Source organism: Anneissia japonica, unplaced genomic scaffold (assembly GCF_011630105.1).
Source record: "Anneissia japonica isolate Jap-2015-1 unplaced genomic scaffold, ASM1163010v1 scaffold3945_len365852_cov175, whole genome shotgun sequence".
NCBI lineage: Eukaryota > Metazoa > Echinodermata > Crinoidea > Comatulida > Comatulidae > Anneissia > Anneissia japonica.
The window spans coordinates 148,421-174,087 of record NW_022684590.1 but is presented as its reverse complement, the minus strand read 5'-3'; the positions used below and the strand labels follow the sequence as shown (position 1 = coordinate 174,087).

At 33.6% G+C, this 25,667-nt stretch overlaps 1 protein-coding gene across 2 annotated transcripts; it reads left to right on the top strand.

Moving 5' to 3' along the window:
- Positions 1–1,296: 1,296 nt before the first annotated feature.
- LOC117107198 (Fanconi anemia group A protein-like) lies at positions 1,297–24,781 on the top strand. 2 transcript variants are annotated; one of them, XR_004445202.1, is made up of 37 exons: positions 1,297–1,692; positions 1,922–2,052; positions 2,930–3,002; positions 3,338–3,486; positions 4,540–4,632; positions 5,110–5,296; positions 5,579–5,661; positions 5,942–5,975; positions 6,666–6,818; positions 7,355–7,497; positions 7,921–7,996; positions 8,998–9,131; positions 9,596–9,703; positions 10,079–10,174; positions 10,510–10,575; positions 11,343–11,431; positions 11,959–12,019; positions 12,795–12,844; positions 12,931–13,007; positions 13,685–13,795; positions 13,920–14,062; positions 14,149–14,304; positions 14,984–15,100; positions 15,275–15,354; positions 15,700–15,790; positions 16,141–16,278; positions 16,694–16,767; positions 17,858–18,083; positions 18,536–18,681; positions 19,134–19,242; positions 19,878–19,940; positions 20,239–20,313; positions 20,422–20,661; positions 20,809–20,944; positions 22,057–22,126; positions 22,663–22,818; positions 24,251–24,376. XR_004445202.1 is itself a non-coding variant. In XM_033248809.1 (36 exons), exons 1-36 carry the CDS (start codon positions 1,626–1,628, stop codon positions 24,453–24,455), a joined length of 4,050 nt encoding a protein of 1,349 aa, XP_033104700.1. In that variant the 5' UTR covers positions 1,297–1,625; the 3' UTR covers positions 24,456–24,781. The 2 variants fall into 2 exon arrangements, 1 of the variants encoding a protein (XP_033104700.1); XM_033248809.1 differs by lacking the exon at positions 22,663–22,818 and having other exon boundaries at positions 24,251–24,781.
- The last annotated feature ends 886 nt before the right edge of the window (positions 24,782–25,667 follow it).

Below are 25,667 nucleotides of genomic sequence, written 5' to 3'. Positions count from 1 at the left end.
ATACTTTAATATATGTCAAATAAATTCTTTGCAACGTGTGTCAAAATAAAGGATTTCCATTTTATATGCATTGTATTATATTATGAATCTTGAATACTTCTTGAATTATATGGCCTATAATACTGTAGTAGACAGGTACACATTTTAATGAATTACTAATTTTCACCTCATCACCTGATTGTTAAATTAAGTATGAGTCCTATATAAGTTAGATAAGTAAACAATGATACTTTAAATTTGACTAAGTTCCTAACGGCCTGCAACATCATTTTTTTTTTAAACAGGGCAATATCAATTATAAAATGTACCGGTATGTATGTATTAGTATTTTTTAAAACGATAAACTTGAATAAATCAATTAAAAGGTATTTAAAAACATAAACTAAGCCGATCGATTATAATATTTTGTTGTCAAAAGTTACGAACACCATGTAAATAAATTAGGCCTATCTATAACATACGGCTGATGTTGCACACAAACAGCACTAAATACATTGGAAAGTGCTGAGTTACCGTACTCGCGCGAATAACCGCCCGTGAACATTTCTTTAAGTACCCCGTTTGACTAAGCGACGTTCAATAATATCATAAGATTTTATTTTTAGCAAGTCAATAATCCAATCAATCCTGTGGGACTGTAGTTGTTGGCATGATTTGAGCTGCAGAGTTTAAATTTAACACATTCTTCTTTAGGTCAATATCTAAATGAGGATATTTCTCTTGCTCTGATCCCTGGACAGACAGTATATTTCCAACTTTACTCTTTTTACATATTTGTCTATGCCTAGTCCTACTCCTTTTTTTCTTTTTCCGACCTTTAGCACTTTCTCATCTGAGTTTTCAAGAAAAAATACAATGATCCTGCCATCCTACTAATCTCAATCGGCCGATGGCCAACAAGCTAACTGTGACCCGCCACCACTAATTGCATCTGCTATTTTGCTGTTATATAAATATTCACGCATTCTTGTCATGAGCCATGTTCTCTGGAGGATTATCTTTTCCGCCTAAGCCACCATTCGTAATGTCCTTTTCAGGCAAGAAGTGCCTCTTAAATTTAATAATTTCCCATAAGAACCCCTCGATTTTCATCTATTTCCATAAGCGCCCCCTCAATGTCCACTCTGTTTTCATAAGCGTCCCGTTTAAATAAGCGCCCCGTTTGAATAAGCGCCCGGGCGCTTATTCGCGCGAGTACGGGTACCCGAGCGACGTCCAATTAGCGATTCTGAGATTCTGAGTAAATTTCAGTCTGTCGCCCTGTATGATGAGACCGTTCAAAAACCCATCGCGGGTTTGTTTTGATTTTCGAGGTGAACATGCCGCTTCATCAATCAAAAGTGGGAAAGTTACAAGTTTCTTTTGATGATAATTGTCAACATTTAAGAAGAAGAAGAATGATACTATAGCTACTAAAATAGCCCTTTTCTAAGGCCGATCATTCATTGATTTGGCAGTAGCAGTACTTAGGCTACTTCTAGCCTAGGCTAGTACAGTAGCACTAGGCTAGGTAGAACTCCTAGTGCAATATATAGTCGCCGCAACAAGAGGTCTCACTTGACTTGGTCCAGCATCTCGGAGTTGCTGCTGCTGTCTAGGCCTAGGAAAGATTGGTGTCTAGTCCTATGATGGATTTGAAAGAGGCATTTGAAGACAATAGTTCAAATGCAAGAACATTTGAGGATCTTTTAGGTGAGGTTCACTCACTGAATCATGGTACTTATATAAAAAATCCACTAAAATATCCTAGTCCTGGCCCTACTACTCTAGGCCCCTAGCTAGGCAATTAATTTATTATCACAATAGGCCTAGGCTATTCCTAACTAGGGGCCTTTAGGCCTAGCCTGAGGCCTACAGTATATTTTGTGTCACTGGTTTATTTAAAAAAAGAAAATAATAATATCTTTTTCAATAATTCTAGAATGGCGCCACCAGTGCAGAGACACACAGTTGTCCGAAAATAAGACAAGCTTGAAAGATGCAGTGTTACGGTTGATTGATCACCATCAGGATGTGGATCAACTCTTTAAAGAGTTAAATGAAGTTCAACAGGTATTGAAATGTTCTGCACCCTACACAATAAATTTTACCTCCTTTATATGCAATGTAATGTAGTTAGATTTATATAGCACTTTTACACCGAAACGGTCTCAAAGCGCTTATGTGGACTGGCTCTTATATTAACTTACTTTTTCCCTTAGGGTCTCTTCGTGTCTTAGCTACCTGGTAAACCTATACCAGGTACTCTCATCTTTCCACAACAGGGGCTGAATGGACCAGTACACCAGGCTAACCCCCTACTCATTACGAAAGATGGGTTCTTTTATGTTCACATGAGCCAAATTGTGTACACTAAGCCTACAGTTTAGAGTCCTTATCCAAGAAGAGTTGTTCCACCACCAGAACCATAGGCGAGCGTGCCGTTCGCACCAGCCCTGATAAAATAGCTGTACGTTGCAGCGCCCCGGCATTAATCACTCGGCCATCCAACTCTCATAAAAACAGTTTATTGGCTGAAGGGAAGTTAAGTAAAATTCCTGGGTTTTTGTTTTTTTTATTCTTAAAATTAAATGAAACAAAGCTTGTATACTAAATTGAAAATTCCCAAACATCTAATTAACTGTAAACACTTTACATTAAATCATTTCTAAAAATTCCAATTGTTTGTTTTTTTTCCATCAATAGCCTGATGTTGCCATCAAACGATGAAAAATGGCAGAGATTTAAAGATAAAATTAAGTCTAACAATAATATAATAAATTTATATAAATATATTATATATTTAAAATGTAAATAAATATATTTATTTACATTTTAATAAATAAATATATTAATTTTATTTATTTATTAAAATGTAAATAAATATATTTATGTTCGTAATAGCTTTTGCTGGATGTCAAATAAATTAACAGTCTTTTCTTTTCATAAGGTTAGAACATTTGGTGCTAGCAGTTCTCAACTTACTGATGCGAGCTATAACCACAGAGTTGATCAGCTGAATGGTGAGAAAATTGATTTAGTTCTGTATGTAAAAAATGTTAACAATTTCTCAAGAATACAATGAAAAGCAGAAAATTAATGGATTATCCTGTTAAATTTGTAAATATCAATAATGGTTAACAGGATTATATTGTTGAACAAACATAATAAACATTCAGACATTGAAGATTAGTATTAAGTACTTTTGATTGACACTAAGAATTAAAATAAGGACTTTAACATGATTAGCATTGAGGATTAGCATTAGGATTAAGATAACCTTGTATTTTACATTGAAAACTAGAATTGAAAAGGTGAAAGTTGTTGTAGACTTGCTTAATTTCTTTCGTTGTTTCAGTTGAAATGTTTGTAAGTACCCTGCAGGCTCATGCTCAGTTGACATCAACACCTGTGGATGTCTTAGCAGCGCTAGCCTATGCGAAGAACCTTCAAGCCATCATAGGAGAGGCAGACGAAAACACTCACCTTTTAACTGACGCCCAGCAGGTGAGAAAAAATTATCAAATAATTGATCAATTATCAGATAATGTTTCTATGGTTTCACGAAATAACGGCGTAAACATACATGAAAACGAGCGGAGGGGGACTCAACATGCATTTGTGGGGCCTAATCATAAAATTACATAATTATTGTTAAATATGAGGCTTTTCATCCCAAAACCAGTGTCAATGACCAAAAAATAAAAATTGGCTTTTTAATATTCTTTTTTTTTCCACATTGTAAATTTTAAAATGATGAGTCATTGTCATGAATTCCTACTTGACATATTTCCAAGCGGTAAAGCAATGACTAGGAATCCTCTTTGACATATAAAATTTAAACACTGTTCACAATGTTGTAAAACAACTCTCAAATATACTTTTTTTCTGCATAAACTTCAACAAGAATCCAGTATTAAAATAACACAACAACATTCACATAAATATGTGTTTCAAAAAAGAGCTCCAGAAAGATAAAACTATCAGCATATGTAACCCTAGCTGTACAACTCAAGAGCATTCAAGAGCATTCTATATTGCCTAAGTTCCTCATTGGTTACCTTACATCATAATTAACCAATTAGGCTTATTGCCTGTATAGTACCCAAGATTCCGGAAGCTTCCAAATATTACTCTTGGAATCTACATGGTATCACGTGTTCCTATAATTACCAATGTGGTTTACACTGTTTATTTGGTCAATTAAATGTTATTCTAGAATGTTCTATGTAATGAATATGTTAGAATAAGGAAAGGAATGGTAATTTATTACAGTCATTCACTAGAATTGACATATTATATTGCCAAAGTTATGAGTAAAAGTATTATGGCTGCTCTGTAATAAAAGTATGCAATACTGTCACATTCTTATGCTAATTACTCAGTTTAACATTTTAGTGACTGTACGCTGGTTTTGGAATGGCATGGCTCATATTATGAGCCAGTGCACCTGCCAGATAATTTTTGAATGATGTTAAAGTCTGGTGGTGACTAATAAATGCTGTTTCATTAATATCACTGCAGTTACTTTCATTTGTATTATTTCATTATTGCTTTCAGCATCAAGTGCAGATGGTGTTGAATGGAATTCAGAAACTGAATAAAATACATGCATTCAGCAATTCTCATTTCATCAAGAAAATTAATACAAAAGTGAGTGATTATCGGAATGATTCATAATATAAAGGTTATGCATTTATACTGCCCAAAATAATAATAATAATAATAATATAATATTATAACAAACAATAAAGTGGTTGGGAGAAAATATTTTTATTTAAACCATTATATTGAATGACCCTCCCAAGTAAGGCTAGTTAGTATTCAGAGCCCTATATTACTGTAGAAAATATGCGACTCTATACTTTAGTCTTATTTTGATTAACAAATGTGATCGATTACCTCTTATGCTTTAAACAAATCCCTATAATATTAGATGGTTTGTTCAATTGTTGTGGTGTTTATTCTTACTGGGTTGTTTGACCTACAGGTGGTGTTTGTTTTTCTGATGTCTATAGCTACTTTAGAATAAAGTATTGTGTTTGTCAACTCAGCTTTTCAATATCTGAGCTAGATCTTTCTAATTACTGTACATTAATACAATTTAAAATCTATTTTATTTCTTTTCAGTCATTTTTTCCTGTAGAGTTAGTTTGGATTCTGCACAGAGAATCGATCATGCCAATCAGCAAGTTCATCACAAACAATTTGGGAAGACAGAATGTGTTTGCTGCCCTCATGCGGTGCATAGTTTCAATTGGTTTGCACATCCCTGCTGAGCAGGAAAAGGCAGCAAGAAGCAAAGAAATTGTACAAGGTATAAGTGCTTTTGAGAATTGGCCTATAAATGGATGGCCATAATTTACTTTATTCCTTCTGTTGTTAAGGTTCTTGCTACAACTATATTGTGTTCCTTTTTTATTCATAACCTGAAAATAATTATGTTTTTCCACATCATTAAGCACCTTTGAGCCATAATTTCTCATGAAAAAGGTGCAATATAAATTCAATAAGTAAAATGTTCCATTTGTTTATAATAAAAATTACTTTTGATCTATTTTTTATTTCTCAGTTAATTATTTAATATTATCTCATGTAGGATTTGTTGCATTTTTTGTTGCCCATGGTTACCCTGTAGGCAATGAAGAATCAGAAGATTACGCTAAACGTGCCATACAAAAGGTTAGTTTCAGTTAGTTGATTTTTATAAATTATACTCTAAAAAACTTCACTTTTTAACTTTCACTCATGCAACATGTATCTTTAAAATAGAGAAAAAGATTAAATAAACAAATTTTGTAATTCCCCTAGCTCATAAACTACAGACAATACAATGTAAATAGTAAACCTAGGTAGGATGTAAAAATATGATTATACACCAGCATCACTATTTATTTCTGTAATTGTGTATAAATATCTAATACAGTGTCCGATATCACTTTTATCTCTTTGTGTCTTGCAGGCATCAGTGCTTTTACTGGACACCATTATGAGCGGTAAGGACAATATGAGTCATGTTGGAGCAAAATGGCTAAGTTGTAGCAAAAATTGAAATTCAAGTTATTGGTATTTTTAGAAACCAGAGTATGTGATCTTTAAAATGAGTTGTCATTCATTCAAATTGGACATTTCAAGCCAAAGTTATTGGAAAGTGAAAGTACAGTACTCTTAGAGTCAAGATAAACATGATTTTGAGTAATTGCCTTTTTTGCATAAATTGTTTAATAGAATGAACTATCAAAATAACAGTAAATAAACAATTTGTTGACCACTTCCAGAACTAATACTTTGGGACATGACTGTTGATCTGTAGTGAAAAAAAAATTTGGATTTTTAGGCAATTTTTTGAGCTCCCATATTTTATAGCTCATTTACTCAATACTGGACTGTGCGACAACTAAACCATTTCGCCATGACATGCCTCATATTGCCAATGTCCACTTGTGTTTCTTTCTAACCACAGTGCAGCACCATCCGACATAAGTAAGACATACAACCAATACTAACTTGGTTTGAACTATTGTCTATGATGCAAGAAGTCAGATCAGCCAACTGCCCATCATAATAAATGAAAAATAAAGATAATAATATTTTTACTACTTTTGTAAAATAAATTGATATATTCAATAATTGGTATGCAATGTTGGCAATATCTTTGTAACTAAATATATTGTTTTTCAAAACAGACTTTTTGAAGAAAGGAGCTGAATCGAGCAACGCCAACCACTTGAACCTGTTGGAATTGATAAGACAAGATAGAATGGTTAGCCAGGAGTCCAGCGTCAAGTTCTTCAAACACCAGCTAATCCTACAGTTGACGTCTACTACAGATATCATTGGTACAAATCTACCTTTTATTGTACTTAATTTTCATTTAACAGCAAACTTGATACTCACCCCTTAACAGGAGGGAATATGCTCATTGATGTTCTATAAGCAAGTCGAGTTGCTGAGTGGTAAGGCAGGGGTACTGCTATCTACAGCCTTACCAGGTTTTTGTTGGTAGGACCAAGTCTTCTCGGATAAAGCCCTTAAAAATTGAGGTCCAGAATACACATCTGGCGTAAGTGCAATCTAAAGAACCCTTTGCATCTTTCAGAACAGTAAAGGGCTACCTTGATGCTATTGTTCATTTCAGCCTGTCTGAATGAAGTAGGAAGGAAGGAATGAGGTAAAAATGAAGCTAATAAGCTCTTCTCTATGGCTGGTATAGCTGATTTATGGGTTATTCTTCCACCTTTACCTTTATAAATATTTACCATGAGGTTTTGGGAATAAAGTAGTTTTTTTTAATATTTTAAATCATCAGGTTTTTTTTTTTGGTTTTTTTTCTTTTGTAAATGGTGGAAATTTCATAATATTTATTTTTCTTTAGTCTCTCAAGCCATTTTGGAACAACATTTTTGGACATTTGCCAAGACTGCAAGTCATGTGACTGCAACATATCGTGAACTTCTGTTATCCTTCAAGGAGGAAGAGATAGCAGGCATGATTCAGAGATTGTTAGAACACGAAGAGGTAGGTAAGAAGGACAAAAAGCAGGGGTTCATCTAAAACTAATTCAATAATACTTGTATGTTGATTTAAAAAGCCATTTTTAAGAGTTAAATAATAAATTTGATACCTTTATCTTAATTTCTTCCTGGTACTTGTATGAACCAAAATGTGTGTTTGTTTGCAATAATACAGAGCTTTTGCAGCTTACACAAAAATAACGAATATGGTTTGTCATCAAATTGTTAGTCAATCCTTACCTTACAGAGCATATTAGTCGCAATGTAGGCCACACATACCTTTTACCTGAATCAACGATCAAATTCAGCTCATTTATGTATTGTCCAGGGTGTTTTAGGCACGAATGATGAAAATGAAGTTATACGTATTTGTATTTATTATCATTTTCGTAAATGTTGTGATGATATATGTTATTTTATTTTTAAGGTGAATTGGCAAGCCCTCCTTAGCTTCATCTCAACATTCCTTGTTGTTTGTCCCAGTGCCCCAGCTTTGATCAAAGGTAAGGACTTCGCGTTAATTGTTTAGATACCGTATTACCCCCGCCAAGTAGGTCACGTATACACTGCTGTCTGTCTGTCAGTATGTTAGCAAAATTTCACAAAAACTAATGAATGGATCCTCATAAAATTTAGTGGAATGGTACATGATATTCAAAGAAAACACCATTCAATTTTCAGAAGAAGAGGTCAAAGGTCAAGGAAATTATTTTTTTTTTAACCTCAAGCTTAAAAGAATATAATGGAATAACCACTCGTATTTGGGCAGCACTCAATAAAACAATGTGCCTTGAATGCAAAGGTGATGATTCCATTATTTCATTGAGGGTATGCTGCAATTTCACACGCCATACACGGTCTGCGTATTGTTATTAAGGCACAGGGCGTAAGTATGCACTCTATGAAGTGATTGCTGTATTATCAATATAGATTTTTCATGTCTGTTTATTTATTTTGTGGATTGGATTTATTCGGTGTAAACACCAAGGATAGCACATGAAAGTCTGGAAAAAGACTTATTTCTAGTGTGGTTCTTCTGGTGGTGATTGGGCAGTTTGCCGGGAGACAATCCCCTACTCTCTTCCGAAGAGTGTACTGTGTTCTTAACATGTACATGAGCCATAAATGCCCAACGGCTTAAATGCCTCATCCGAAGGACGGTGCGCTATTGTAACTTGTATTTCAGCCCTCCAACTGAAATACAAGGATAGGCAGCAATGGGAATTAAATCGGGGACCTAGAGATCTCCACAGTTCAGCGCACGCACAGTGGCTACCACCAGATTAGTCGACTGAGCTAAGCTGCTCTTTTTCATTATATTATATGGAGAAAGAAATTTTTGATAATTTATTAGTTTGATTGTTTAAATTATTTTATTATATATTTTTTTTATAAGGTTGTTTATATAATAATAATAATAATAATTTAATTTTCATTGTAAATGGTTTAAAAGTTTTTCACTAAATGTTATATTACCATTAAACTTCAACTGCTTATATTTCAGGTTTGATCCACAACTTTCTATCAACAGCTGTTGAGGAGCTGGACCAAGACTTCCTCATTATCGCTTTGCTTCTTGCCAGACAGGCATCCTCTGAAGGACCTCAGATCTTTCTGCCGTACCCACAGTGGTTTAAGGTGAGAGGCCTGGCTCTCTTATTAGGCCTAGCTCTCTTATTAGGCCTAGCTCTCTTATTAGGCCTAGCTCTCTTTTAGTGATGGAGGATCTAGACCTCCTAAGCCCCACCATGGTTTGGGCAGAGGTAGGAAATTTTATGGCTATGGCACCACTAGATGACCAGAAATGCCATTGTAATTTAAATATAATTTTTCTTCTTTTCTCTATTTTTTTATTTTTAAAAGTAGGGTGAATTACACCCCCAGTCTTTAAATTATTCTCTTAGGAGTGCTATTTACCAAAATCTTATGTTATTAGATAGATATGCAAAAACATTTAGGGTGGGGTGGGGTAGCTTCCCCCCCCCCTTCCTTAATCTACCACTGATAAGAAATGGAATTTATCATATATGTTTGTATTTTTTGTATTCATACTGTCTGCGTGGTATGGATACTGATGTAATGGAGCTTTATTGGTGTTTCAGGAAACTTTTGGTGAAGGTAATGCATACATCACATCAAAGAAATCCTTCACATTTCTGATGAAAATCCTGACTTCACTTGTTCCATTTGAACCAAGTCATATCATCAAGGTACAGTATTACTCTCTCTCTTCTCTCTTTCTTCATGTCCTGTTGTTATTTGAGAGTTTTTGATTGCACTTCTTCAGAATGGTAAGATGATACTGTGGCCTAGTATAAATAATGAAATGTGGCAAAGACAAGCCAAACCAGTCACTCAGCGCAAATCCTGTTTCAGATATAATGGCCAAAAAATTCTAATTTTCAATGTTAAAACAACAATTTTTAACGATTTGGTGATGGTTTTTGCCTGAGAAATGTCCAAAATCGTAAACTTTGAAGGATGATTTCTTAAATATTGTTCTTTAAACAGCTGTATGTTTTAACTCCTCTAACTTCTTAACGAAATGTCAGATTTAAATGATTGTTATTTTATGTCTATTTTAGGCTCATATTCAGAAATCACCGCATGCCATCGGGAAGTGTCAGGAGCTTGTGTGTGACTACATTTTACTGGGTAAAACAAGGCTTGCAGATCTGAAGGTAAACACAATAATTTATTTGTGCAGAGCATACACATTATGAAAATGTCTGAAAGTTGATTTCTTGAGTAAGCCATTGGTTGTCTTGTTTAATATTTGAAACACCCCAGTATTCACCATTGTGTCCTTTTTTTTAAGTATTTGTTTTAATCTTCAAATCTTTATGAAACATGGCTTAGAGCACTACATTGCTCCATCTTCTAATTTACAAGTTGTGTGCGTGGAGGTTGACATGAAAATTATCATGATTGACAGATCGATTGATTATTTGATCTCATATTTGATTTGTTTTGGTGTGGTTGCAACATTTTTAAACCAAATATAATTATTATTCAGGAACCTTTGGAACCAGAAGGGATCTTTGTACAGGGTCAATCAAGTGATGGATCAAAAATGAAAGTGGTAATAGTATGATTATTAAACATTGATGGTTATTGTATTGTTTGCTGTGCTATTGTCCCCATTGCCTCAAATATTATTCCTAACAGACCTCTATTAAGAGTAATGGTTGGTTATCTACACATCATGTGCAAGCTTGGTGTGGTACAGAATAATGGACCTTTCTGGCGTGCCAATCAAACTTAACAACTGACCAATCACAACAGCCCCAGGAATGTTTGTTTTTACACTGTCATTTAGTAGGACAAATATTTCCAAGGGGAGGGTCTTAGCAAAAATGTCCATTTAGAATAATTTTCTCATAATAATAGATGTTAATAATAATGTTTTTTTTAAAAAAAACATTAGCATAACTCCTGATTTCCGGGAACCCCCCCCCCCCCCAGGGAGCATGAGTCTATGCCCTCTGCCTTACTGTATTATGTTTACTGATAAAATATCCACATGGGATTCAGTTATCAGGAAATATGTGGTGTTATATTTTTTTTATAACTTTTGTACAGTATTAAGGTACTTAGGATGACACATGGCCCATCATGGACCTCCACCGGATTTACCCTTTCAGCCATCTTTGACTGCCAGAGGACAACATAGTGTCTTTTACCCCGAGGGGACATAAACACAGAAATTGGTAATTTGTGAATGAGGGTAATACAATCAAAGTCTAGTAAGCTGTTAATGGTTGAAGCCAGAGCCTAGAGTTCTAAGAGTGTCATACCTGCATACTGTAGATGAATGTGTGCCAATTAATAAGCATTAATATTGTTTAGCTTCAAGAACAAGCAGAATCAGACATTGAGCAAGCAATAGCAGCATTTGAAGTGACCAATCAGGTTCCACTTAGCATCATTGAAGCAAGGTAAATTAGATATTTCATACTTTTATTTTATCATTATTTTTATAACTCTTTGTTCACTTAAAGAAAATTGTCTCAAGAGGTGCATGTCTTTGAGCTTTATAAAGTACTGTTATTTTTAAGTAACTGTTATTTTTAAGTAACTGTTATTTTTAAGTAACTGTTATTTTTAAGTAACTATTATTTTTAAGTAACTGTTATTTTTAAGTACTGTTATTTTTAAGTACTGTTATTCTTAAGTAACTGTTATTTTTAAGTACTGTTATTTTTAAGTACTGTTATTCTTAAGTAACTGTTATTTTTAAGTACTGTTATTTTTAGGTACTGTTATTTTTTCTTGTTTAAAGTTCTATCCATCACACTGTAAAGTTTTATTTAGCAATACCTGTGATTTGCCCATATTAGGATGTAATAATAACACCATCATGCCCATATATGGTCGAATCACACGATTGTCACATAAAAGTAGGTGGATTTTTTTTCATCAAACTAAAGAGCCTTTTTATTGCTTGTACCTTTTTATATCACAGTATTTTCAAATACCCCTATTTTATGGGCCGATTTCTACCAGTGCTACTTAAACCAAGAATGGTAAGAAAACATTATTTACACTTTTCAATATTTTCTGTATCATGATTTTTTTCATGCAGTATTTCACGATCAGGCTCTCACAGCTGAGGTTAGGTTGGTAATCCAGTGTTGTTTATGCTTTTGCACTTGCACCAATGCATGTGATTTTTATGTATAAAGTGCTGTGGCTCTTGTGATGGTTCAAACCATGCTCTCGTCTATGAACCATGATGAACAAAGTTGTGGCTGTACTTATTCTGTCAGTTCAAATGCTCATAAAGTAATGCCGTATGTACTCGCATATAAGGCAACCTGCGTATAAGATGGTCCCCGAGTTGGAGAAGATTTTTTGTGCGATTTTTGCATGTCAGGTGTATAAGGTGACCCCCTATTTCATCGTCGAAATTCCGACTTATTTGTTTTTCTGTCTTTTATGTCTTGATACTGCATCTGTTGGCTACAAAAGTAGACAAATGCAAGGTTAGTCTTCCATATAATACCATTTTTTGAGCTTTTAAATGTTCATCAAAATCTTATTTCCCCATATTTAAAATTGCGTACATTCATAATAACATTTAGTTGCTTCATTCCAGTAGTATATTTTCGTGTTACGGACAATCCGCACATAAGACGCACATGATTTTAAAAATAAAAAATTTGTATGTCTAAAATTTTTACATCATAATTTATAATTTTAGGCCTCGTCTTATACGCGAGCATTATTAATACGTTACTATGCAGACATGACATTAATATTGTTATTTATTGCCCAATATTTAATTTGTATTTATTTTAGTTACCTGATGTTCCCGATTCCAGGATGAAATTGATTGAAAGTCTTAAAAAGTAAGTTATAAAAATATTTAAAAAAGGCTTGCTATGCATTTAAGCTTGCTAGTACTAATATTTATTGTTTTGTTTTTAATTTCAAGCCTTGGTAAGATTCCAGTAAGAATGATAGAGAAATACAAAGAGGCCTGTCAAAAAGAACTCAACTCTCTTTTAGAAGGTAAGCCTATATTTATGAGGAGGCAGTTTAAATTTGAAAAAGTATACTTGCCACTAATAAAGATGGCTGTGTGATACTCTATATAAACTAAACGAACATTTTTTTTTTAAATAGGAAATGGCACCATTCCATATTCTATAATTAATTAGAATGCTTTTTAGCTTATTGGGTTATTAGCACAACTGAGAAGAACAGCTTCACACTTCATTGGGCATATATTACACTATACACATGACTTCATGCACAGTAGAAGTTACTGCACTTTCAACCAATAATAAATGCATATGTCATAAAAATTGTAATGAAATTGAAAGTTTTAATTTTCAGACATTGTTATAATTTTTTCAGATGGTAAATCTGTAATTATATGTAATTTATATATAAATCTATATTATTATATTAAGAACATTTTTTACCTGACAAATTATTATCTTTCATTTCATTGATATTTTATTGTATTTTTAATAATAATAATAATAATAATTTTGGCTTATATAGCACATTATGCTAAAGCCTCAATGCGCTTAACAGTAAAAATAAAATTCGGGAAAAAATTAAGAAAGATACAAGTTAAAAAGGTGAGTTTTTAAAGCTGCCTTAAAATGCCTGTGTAAAGTCGAATAAATAAAATAAATAAATAAAATATTAATTAATGATTTTATTTTGCCCTGTTGCAGGAATTGATATGGAAGATGATGATTGTGACATGCTTGAGCCTATGGATGCCCTTAAGAAGAGTATGGACAACCTTGTCAAGGCTGTCACAGGTTTACAACCAAAGACAGAAAGTAAGAAAATTCTAATCTAAATCTGCTTTAATCAATTTTACAAAATTTTATTATTTTATTTTTATTTCTGGAAAGTATGTTGCACTTTAAGATATTTAACTATTTTAATTTAATTTGTTAACAGGTTTAAACCATCAGCTTGCAGTTATATCAGACAGACTTCAGACAGTTTTTTGCGATGAAATCAGGCCGGCTGACCTTTCAACTAAAGATGAACTCTTGAACCTTGACATGCAATCACCTTCACTCACACCACTACAAGTGGAGGTAAGCAGTTACTCTAAATATCATTTAGAAATTCTAAATGACAAACAGTAATGTAATAGTTAATAGATTTTATAATTCATTTTTAGGTGACAGAAGTAATTTTAAATGGTTTTTGCCGGGCTTGTCTTGAGAATGAAAAGGTCATTGTTCATTGGGCTGACAACTTTGTTTCAATGCTTAGTCAATTTCAACTTGTTCTGAAGTCACTGATGTTAAGGCTGTGTACATTACTTTTACATCAGGTATGCTTTTTTAAAAATCTAATTAGATGTCAGTAACACAAAGTATATGGAAGAGTATAAAATATTGTACAAAAAGTTGTCCAGAACACCTCGTTGAATGTATCACAATGGTCTATCCCTGAACATTGCATGTCATGCGTACATCCCCATTCTCTCATTGTTGTAAAGGTAGGAGAATAACCCAAACTCCCAGCGTCATCCTGAATTGCGTATGGGCGTGATCTGTGACTACGTAGCGACCGTAAACAGGCACTTATGGTAGCTAATGTACATGTTCACATCATTCCACAACGACAGAGGCTGAAATGAACCATAGCATCAGGGTAACGCCCCTACTCTTCCAAAAAATGTAATGAGTTCTTTAAAGTGCACACAAGCCAGATATGTACACTGGACCTCTATTTTATATCCTTATCCGAGAAGACTTGGTTCTACCAACCGAACCCTGGGCGAGGAGCAGCTTGGACAAGCACCGATGTTACGGCTGTAGTTAGCAGTGCACCTGCCTTAACGCTCGGCCACGCGACCCACCACGCTGTTACATAAATATAGATAAAAAAAAAATGTTCAGGCAAAATATGGAGAAATAAATTTGAAACCAGTTTGCATTATTTGTTCTTTATGTTTATTTGTATTTAATTGCTTTTATTTATTTGTTGTTTTTTTTTTTTTGGTGTAGGGACCACAGCTGGAGCAATCACATCGTCATTGTCTTTCCATCCTCCTGGTTCATCTTTATAGAAAACAAGATGTTGTTCCCATGGTAACCATAACAGGGCATGGGATAAGAAATGAGGTGTGTGGTATATATCATTTTAGGGTTGTATAATCCTTTTACACAGATTTTTGATGCAGGCTAGGGAATTTCGTCCTCTCTGTATTTCAGTAACAAAATAGATATATATTCAAAATGTACTTTTCTGTTATCTTCTGCTTTACTATACAACCTTTTTTTTTTCACTTGTTTCAGACTAGCTGTGGCCCATTTCTCCAAATTGTAGCCAAATTACTCTGCAATGACACAGGCGATAAGATGAAATTTGTGCTTCAGTAAGATACCAAGTTTAGGTGGAATTTTTCCACATTGACTGTATTTCTCCTAAATGGAAGAAAAAACCCATGATCTATCATGTCTGTTTCATCGCTCTATAAAGTAGAATTTCTTTATGTATATTTTGTGAATACTTAGGTGAATAAATCATGTTTGTCATTGTTCCTTTAAATGATCACCCTTCTAAGAAAATAGAATCATCCATCCCATAACACCACACTAACTCCATAGTCTCTTTCATATTTTCATAAATTAGAATTTCTTAAACCTTGTATGAAGATTTCTGATTATCTTGCTACAATATCTATGTGAGTTTGCTAATATAAATTTCTTTCCATTTACAGATTATCTACAGCAGTCATCATGTATTCATTGCATCTTAATGAATCAAATAATTTGTCAGCACAAATAATTCCAGAAATTTTGGTTGAAAAGGTAATTTTCCTATCGTTATTTTTGTACAAATAGGCTTGTTTTTTTTTATGTTCTTCATCACAAAACATCGCTTCTATGGAATTTCCTGATGCAAAACAACATTGAAATAGTATTGCAGTACCCACTGCTGATCGGATTCAACACTAGTTACTAAGCGCAAGCTAAGTGGTCTAGTTGATATCACACCAGGCTAGATATCTGGAGGTTGTGGGTTCAATTCCAACCCAAATCACTTTTTATTTAGTACGATAACATGTCAGGTAGGGCAAAATATTATTCCTATTGACTTGTTTTGTCTTATATGCAGTAATTGCTAAATACCAATACATGTAGTTTCTACTTTTATGTAGTTTTTATATCTGGTACCAAGGCTGCACCCAGATGCGAGATATGCAGCTTCTCATGAATTGAATGAGTCTTCAGATGCATCTGTAAAATTATATTTATCACCGAAGTTCAATGAACTTTGTGAGGTGCGTTCGTTGAAGGTAAGTTTCTTTTTAAATTGTCATTGTGGTGCTCAAGATGATTATTAGGAAGCTGGGGGGTTTGGATCCTAATACAAGTGCTCTGGTTCAATCTCTATAAAGTCATTTTGTTGTTTGTATCTGTATTATTCAAATAATCATATCTGATTTGCATATTTTGTTTTATTTATTTATTTGGGTATAGAACACATATAAACAGCAGCCTATGGCTAAAAACATTTGTTTACAAAAAAATCAATAGATAAAAATAGAAACATAAAATGTGACTGTTGAACTGTTCCATTGATAATAAACCAAGCACAATTGATGAAATCTTAATGACGAAAGCTTTCAGTAAGTTTACATCAATTTTGATTTATTATCTATGAAACAGTAAACTGTATCTGCATTGATTTATTCATTTTTTTTTCATCAGCTATCGTTGAACCAGTGGATATGCAATGAGATTCTTGTACAGCCTCATCTGGATCTCATCACATTTCTTGAAAGGTGTGTTAAAACTGAACTTGTACAGTTGTTCACAGTATGCCTATTGTCTCATTGTAGGGTATTCACCTGAAAACGAAATGCATTCAACATAGAACAGTCCCTTCAAAGCACCTTAAAAAAATGCAATTTTGCCTTTTATTTATACAGCTGTTTTCTTTTTAGACATGACATGCATTTTTTCCATCATGCAAAATGTGTATTCTGCTCCGGTAGTTATGCATGTAGTCAGGCCTACCAATTTCTTTATAAATAATTCACATATTCTACCAGGTACCCATTTATACTTTTTAGTGAAGAGAGACAATGGACACACACAGTGTGTCCAGCATTGGACTTCAACCAACAACCTCTCAATTGAAAGCCCAACACTAACCTCTGCACCATGTGTAATCCCTCACGATTATTTATCATGTGTACCCTTTTCTTCCTAGAGTATGTTAATATTTAACCTTGAACCAGACTAGCTTTCTAAAATCATTCACATATTACCAGGCACCCATTGATATTCCTGTATTAAGAGAGTATGTATACTGTAGTACTGTCGATAAAGTTCCAATTATTTTATATGTATGTATATCTACAATAATGTATGTTTGGTTTTGAGTTTTATACCCTATTCAGACTACACTCTGTTGCGATCGGTTGCGATGTAATCGGTGGTAATCCAAAACTGATTGCTCCCGATCGCAATCAACGAACGCATTCAGACCAATACAAACAAACTTTACATTCTAGGGCCTAGGCCTCCGGTGGCTAGGCCTATGTTGACTGACCTCCGCCAAACAGTGCCTGTAGAATTCGTTGTGATCGGATGCCGTGGTAATCGGGAGTAATAAAGATTGTAGCACCCAATCGCAACGGGTAACAATTGCGATATCGATTACATATCGACTACTATTGGTGAGCTTTCACACAGGATTTTACTTTGCGATTGGGTGTCGCAATTGCTACAACCGATCGCAATGCGATGCTAGTCTGAATGGGGTATTAGATTAAGCATTGTGAAAGATATGACAAAAAATAATTAATTTGAGGGACTCAGAAATAGATAGCATTTCTATAATAACTTAAATATAATTTCTTGTTTTAGAAAAGAATACCACAGGTGGATGGTAACTGAAAAGTGTTATCCTGAATATGCCGATTACATGGAAGTATGTTCGGTGCTTTTCAAGGAACTTGTAGAATACAGTAAAACCATTGGACTTCAGTCAGGACTGTATGTCCATAATGGATGTCTCCACCATCTTGAGCAGCAATCCCTGAATGCAACCAATGAAAATGGCAGCCAAGGAGAAATGCTGCAGCTGCTACAGGTAGATTCTGAGTAATTGGATTTGAACCTGAAAATGTGGTATAGGAAAGTGGGCACAAGTAGAGAGAAAAATTTATTACAGTAATATAAAATGTTTGTAGAATTATGCAAAGTTGGTGCCAGTGGGAGGGAGAGGGAATGGCCCCTCCCCTCCCCCATTGGAGAAAAAAAAAAGTCGAATAAATAATCCTTTGAAACCTCTAAATTTTCATAGTTTTCGGGGCTTCACCCCATGGATCACTTCCAAGAGATTTTAAGCATCGCATGACCACACCCACTTATGCTCTCGTCAGAGAAGCAGCCTCCTACCAAATAAATTCTGCATAGAAAACTGTTAAAAAAGCATTGGGTAACAGGCTTGATAGAGGACAAAAATTAAAACACAGTTGTTTTTTTAGCTATCTGGAGTAGCCATTAAATTGATTATGCAAGGTTCACTAAATAATTTTTTAGGAGATGACTCAGTCGACTTACTTGAGAGGGTCTACAGATGATAGGATGAATGTTGAGAAAGGCAGTTGGATGATGGATACAATTCAGAAGATATTAGCTGTTGGAGAAAAAGAGGACAAAGCTCTTGAAACTGCCTGTATTGTGAAGTAAGTTATCAAAACTCTTTCATTTATGTTTTTCAGTAATTTATATTTAACGTTGTGGATACGAAGCTATAAAATATGTTTGCCTTGCCACATTACAAGCCACTATGAATGATTTTATGTTTGTCCTCCAGAATGTATAGAGATGCCCAAGCACAACCCCTCCCTTTTGTTTTCCATGGCTGTGACATTATTGCAGACATTTTTCCTACATGAGTTACCAACTTTTGACTTTTGTTTCAATGAAAAACATATAGGATAAAATGGCCTTTGGCAGGGTATAATGTATTAAAAATCATATTGATTAATGCTTGCAGAAAACTACAGTTCTGAAAAAAGTGAAGTTTTTTTTTTTTTGTTTTTTTTTTGAGAATTGTTTTGTGAAAGAATATTCTTTAAGATGGATTAAGAATTTACTTCATTCAATCCTTACTGTACTTGTTTTCGATTGATAGCATTATTACTAGCCTACCAGCTCACTTACTGGTGTCCAATACTCCTGGAGATCGCTCAGCTGCTGTCCACACCTTGAATCATCTGATAAGCTTTATCAACACCAACTTAGTAAGTAGAACGCTCAGATTGTATTTTTTTTTTTCAGCCAGGCACACATTGCCAGTCCAACCCTATACTCCATTTTTTTTATTTGATGACGCAACAATATCTGCCTATTGTCAGTGGCCGTCTGCTGAGTGGGTCGTCATTGACAACGATCTGTTGCGTCAGCCGACAACCGTCTGTTCGCTGTCTACCCGGATTAAGGTGTTTTTTTATACAACATTATCAAAACAACATTGGCTGCATAACAGTGACCAGGACAACAGAGAGAGAAATTACCATGACAATAATGACCATGATAATAATGATCTCAATGATCGCAACAACCCCAACAGCAACCACCATATCAACAATCATGACAATAATAATTGTAACATTGGCAATATTGATAAAAAAAATATGATTAAATAGTGTGGAAGGCGGTAATTGATATTTTGAACTTAACGATGCACTGCCAGTGTCCAATTGTAAGTTGATGACTGACTTAAATATATATTTTTGGCTTTTCAAATATGGATTTAAATTTTTTATTTTTTTTAGCTCATGACAGACAGTATTATTATTGTTACCAAGTAATTTGAATAAATAAATTGTTAAAAATATTATCTTTAATTACATTAATTTCATTCAACTTCTGACAGAGACAAAACCTTATGGAGACCATCTATTCTCTACCTCCACATGTGACATCCTATTTTGCAAGGGTAAGTATAGCATGTGTTATGTCTAACATACAATATTTACTTACTTCAGGCTTCTAGGTACATAGCTCATTGACTTGGAATGTGGCTCTTTAATAAATAAAGCAGGAAATTGTAACTTCATCATTTTTTCTACTATACAAACATTACGCATTTATTAATATCTAAACTTGGGCCTATGCCCATCACTTATGAATTTATTTATTTTGTTTTATTATAAATATATAATATATTTCTAAAAAATACATACATATATACTTGTTGTGGTTCTGCATTTAAACTGAAATTATTTTTATTCCAGATGCTTGGTTATTTGGGTTCATCTTATATCCATCAACTGAAGACAGCCTGTCCCCTTTTAATCTCTTCTTTGTTGGTAAGTATGTCCTGTAGTATGGGCATGAATGCTTCTTGTACAAATCTTTACACTCTTTATCATATATAAAAACTATATTTAAATAAATATTTTTTTTATTTCTTTTAGGTACATATAAAGAAACTGATTTCAAGTTTTTCCAGAGTGTCGAAGAGTAATTCCACATCACAGCTATTTAAGGATTTAACTTCCTTAAAAGCTCACGCTGAAGAATTAATGACCAGTTCACGCCCTCTACAGTTTTCTGCAACACAGAATGCAGATGTATGGTTTATCAGTGTAGCATTGTTCACATTTCCGAAAGAAAAGCTATGCTCTTATTTACAAAGACTTGCAAAATCCAAAACGGTAATTGGATTTTTTTTATGGCACTTTACTCGATCGCTGATAATGATGATTTATTTTAATTACTGATTATATTTAACTATAATTTAATTAACAAGTTATTTAATAGTTATTTATTATTATGAAATCAATAAGTAAATTATTTTTCAGGTTTTAGAATTCCTATTTGAATTAGTAATTGCAGATGTGGCACATTCCATTCTCATTGGAAGGGAGGTCTCAGTGAATCTTCAGCTTGCACAGAATATTCTAGAAATTAGTCCTGAAAGTCAGATTATCCTAACAAGTGAGTGATATTCAGTGAAAAATTTAAATAGTAGTTGTGCCAATAGATTAAAAAAAATGGGGAGGGGAAATAATAATAAAATGTTCTGCTAATACTGTTTATCAATGAAAAAAAATCAAAGAAGCATTGCAAATACAGTGGGAGCGGACCACCCTTAATAGACAATTACAACATGTACATTTAACTCTTTCCTTCCAATTCACTTTCTCCTCTTTATTCATGCATTTCTTCTCCTGCTTCGTTCAATTCCTTCAACAACATTTGTTCTCATGTATATCTTCATATTTAAGGCTGTTTTTCAACTAGACGAATTTATTCTGCAAATCAAAATCGTCGGTTCGCTTCCTGAGATCTGATTGGTTGCACATTTTTTTCGCTTCGCAAAAAGTAGGAACAGTCCGAACTACTGATATTCTGAAGCAAAAAACTCAGATAGAAATGTGAATGCGCATGAAGCAACGCTTTCATTAGCATGAATAAATTCACCTAGTGGAAAACAGGATTTATTCATGCCTTTCTTTCATATGCTTAAGCATGCTTATTTATCATGAAATTTCATCACATTTGTTCACTCCTATTAATACTAGAATTTGCTCTTGTAAACATTGTTACACTGAAGATAGCAATTGTACTGCAGAAACATGTACATTTGTGTCAAGAGTTATAATAAAACAGTTAGCCCTGCCCTAGATGCTCTCTCTGAAATCAGTTGTAATATTAAAGTCAGGTTCCGGAGGGAAAACAAATTTTGATATGTTGTAGAACTGATTTTTCTAAGACAGAAAAAAGTTGTTTGACGAAAAACTGGGGAACGGTGAATGAAATAGAGATTTTTTAATATTTAAAAACTGGGGGAATAAGGTGTAAAAATGGGCAGTTACGCCCCTTTTTCCCCCAGTTTTTAAATATTAAAAAATCTGTATCTCATTCACCAAAAATCAGTTCTACAACATATCAAAAATTTGTTTCCCTCCTGACTTTAAGGAGTATAATAAATGTAGGATTTCACGTTTAGAAATGAAGCAGTGAAATTCGATCAGATGAACTAGTTCCAACCGGCTTCATTATGTAAATATTCATGCGTATTATTTGTTGTTTTTTTTTTTGTGTAGAAAATTCACTTCTGAAGTCTAGTGTTGCTCCTCAAACTGTTATACAAATGATGCCACTAGCCTTATTCAGGTATATATGGGTCAAAAGTAATTTCATGGCCCTAATTTGTCATAATTTTTTTAACAGTTTAATATGTTTGTGAATATTCTCATTATCCAGGTAGCAGAAATACAGGAAAAAACTGTGAAACTTTTCATCTTGACTTTGCTGGTTATTCACTAATTGGCCAGATGATGTAATGAGGTTTGGTATGATAGCCAGCAAATCAAATTCCAATGAAGTCAAATTTTTTTCTTGAAAATACAGTAGTGAAGTGCAAAAGATTACAAATGTTGAAAGTATTCACTCGTGTACTGCTGCACAACTAGAAATAGTTTATGGCTCTTGTAGATTTTTACATTTATGGAAATTGCTATATTAAAACAGATATTATAATTCTAATCTTAAAAATTTATTTTAATTTTCACTTTTTTCTCATCACCACCCTTGTTTCTTTTTAAGCACATTGAGACTTTAGTATAAAATGTGCTATAAAGGTCTCCCTCTAATTAAAGACCACTTTTCTGTGGTCCTAAATTAACATATTTCTTTATTATTTTAATTAGAGACCAAAGCTGCTGAAGACCATGTAACCCTGGTCCCAGAAGTGGTTTTTAATTGGAGGGAAACCTATATTAGGTTCCAGGGGAATGAGTAAACATGAGGCTATTAAGCAGGCACGGATCTAGACCTTTGCACTGTTCGCTATGGCATGAGACAGGGTGAGAGATAAAAATTAAAAATTGTTTAAAACGATGACCAGCAGGGGCCAATCAGCCTATTGTAGGCTACTGAGATGAACAGGTTTTATGTTAGAGATAGTAGAGTAATAATATATCATTTATTTCTAAACGTTTATTATTTGTTTTGTAAATAGCAGTGTTCTTATACAAACATTCGATAAATCTGCAACACACTCCCCCACCCTCGCCCCACCCGTGATACCTTTTTGAAAATATGTGAAGTATTTTTTTTTATTCTCTTTTAATATTAAAGTGAACCACATGGCTTTTGCATAGCTTTTGTTTGTTGAATCTGAAATCTGGAGTGTGATGATATTCGTTTGCTGGAGAAATTTGATAGAATATTTTGGCCTTTTTTTGTATGCTGGATAGGCCTATATTTTTTTTAATTAATACTCCAAAAAACTTTTGTTTCCACCAAGCGTCCGTGGTTATTGTAGACATTACAATAACCTTTTTTTAAATGTCTACTATTTTGTAAATACTATATTAGTGTTCAATACAAAGCCAGATTTTCTGGTGTTGCATTAATATTTTTCCCTGGCATACTGACATTATTTGCCTAAATAAAAAGCTCCTGACCAGTTATAAAGTTTTTTTTTTTAAAAGTATCGTTAAATATTAAAACATCTTAGGATTTGAGTCATTAATGGTATTAGATCAGACAACAGTTGTAGCATATGTTTATTATTTATTTGATATTTATATCAAAAACAGCTGTACTGTAGGCCATGTTTACATTATTGTAAACATTGGATAGAAAACATGGTATGATATTGTATCAGACATTGATATGTTGATACTGAACTAAAAATATTCATTATTCTATTGCCATTAATCTAACATTATTGTTGAGTACACTGAAAATTTTCCAAATTAATTCTTCACTGTATGGCAAGTCAATTGTTGTACTTGTATTATTTCTCCACGATGCTACAGTCAAGCAGATGTTGAAAAACATAATTTGTTGTTGAAGCTGACATATTCCGTTTTGATTGAATTTGTTCAGAATCGCCATACTGTATTTATTATAACATCATCACAAGTTTCTAATAATACAATATTGCTTCGCGTGGTGTTTATTTAATAAGTGAACTACGACTACATGCCTTTGCTTACCTGAAATTTCCAGTGCGGTGTTTGTTTGCTATAGCATATTTTGCCAAATTTCAAACCAGAATGTTCGATATTTTCATTTAAAATTATTTTGTTTTCCCTTTGACAGAATAACGACAAACTACACTCTCTCCCGAACCCGCTCTCTACTAGTCACCATTGTCAGTATGAAGTTCCGATTCCCAGACCCCACCTGTGTGATACTTTTCCCTATAAATGTTACAATATAATCATACAGTACCTGTAGTATTTATTAACTTGGGACTATTTTAATGTCCTGTGTATTTTTTTACAGAGTTTATTTGGGAGTGTCTGCAGCAATGAGGGTTGATTATGTCAATAAGCCAGGTGTTCTTCAAACTCTACTCATTCAACATCAACAGTTAGTGAACCTATACACCAGAGTCAGCCATGATCATCCAAGAACAGCTTTAAAGTCTGACAATGAAGTAAGATATATGATTATATTTAAATATATGTTAAGAAATGTTAAAAAATAAATGTTTAACACAATAATGAAAATATCAGTATGATAATGGTGAAGCCATGTTTTAATACAAAACTAAAGTATAAATACAGATCCTTATAGAGCAATTGTCAATGGAAGAAGTTCACATTGTGAATGAAAGCTTAAGATTCTAATAGAACACTATTCTAGTATGACAATATGAATGAAAATACAGTATGATAATGGTGAAGCCAGATTTTAATACAAAGCAATAGTATAAATACAGATCCTCAATAGAGTAACTGTCAATGGAAGAAGTAGACATTGTGTTAAGATTTTAATACAACACTATTTTATTATGACAATATTTTATACAGATGAATACATTATATATATATCAAACAACTACTTTACTGTCACTGTACAAGTACATGTACCAATTTAAATTCCAGGTATTTTTTTATTATGTACATACTATAAGATCATAAATAATATGAGCTCAATACACAGTTGAACTTGCCTAAGTTGAATCCAAAATGCTATTGAAAAATTAACTTAAATTGAATTCGACTTGCAGATTGTTAATGGAAAACACAACAATTTGGCATGTAAAATAAGATGGACTTAGAAATTATTTGAGTTAGGCTAAGTCCACTTTAGGCAAGTTTAACTGTATTATCTATAGGACCATAGCAAAGTACATACTGTACACATATTTGACAACAGTCCAGCAAACCATAACAAAGAAATTCAAAGGGTCATTCCAGCTCAAATCAACCATTATGCCCCAGGTGTGGCGCCAAGATTTGCTCGATGGGGGGGGGGGCCAATTTCCCGAAGAAGGTCAGATTTTCCCGACAAAAGCAAAAAGGGCGTGGTTGCGCTTCGATTAAAATTCTATTAAAAGTTTCCAAAAGTGGTCCAGGGGGAGAATCCCCGGAAATTTTGAAAATTTAGTTTCAAAGGGTTTCAAAGGCTTTATTTAATCGATTTTAGAGTCTACTAATATGTAGAAAATGCATATAATTTTTTTTTTCTCCCAGACAAATTGTGCTTTTTCTCCCCGATGGGGGGGCCCTATCTGACCGACCAGATGACCCTGTGGACATTTAATATTAATTATTAAATTTACACCAATATACAGATACAATTTGTAGGTAGAAATTTTAAACTTTGTTTCTCAACTCTTTGTGACAACAATACTATTAGTATGGAAAAACCCTATGTACACGATTTAAAAATACACTTATTAAATTACAAAACA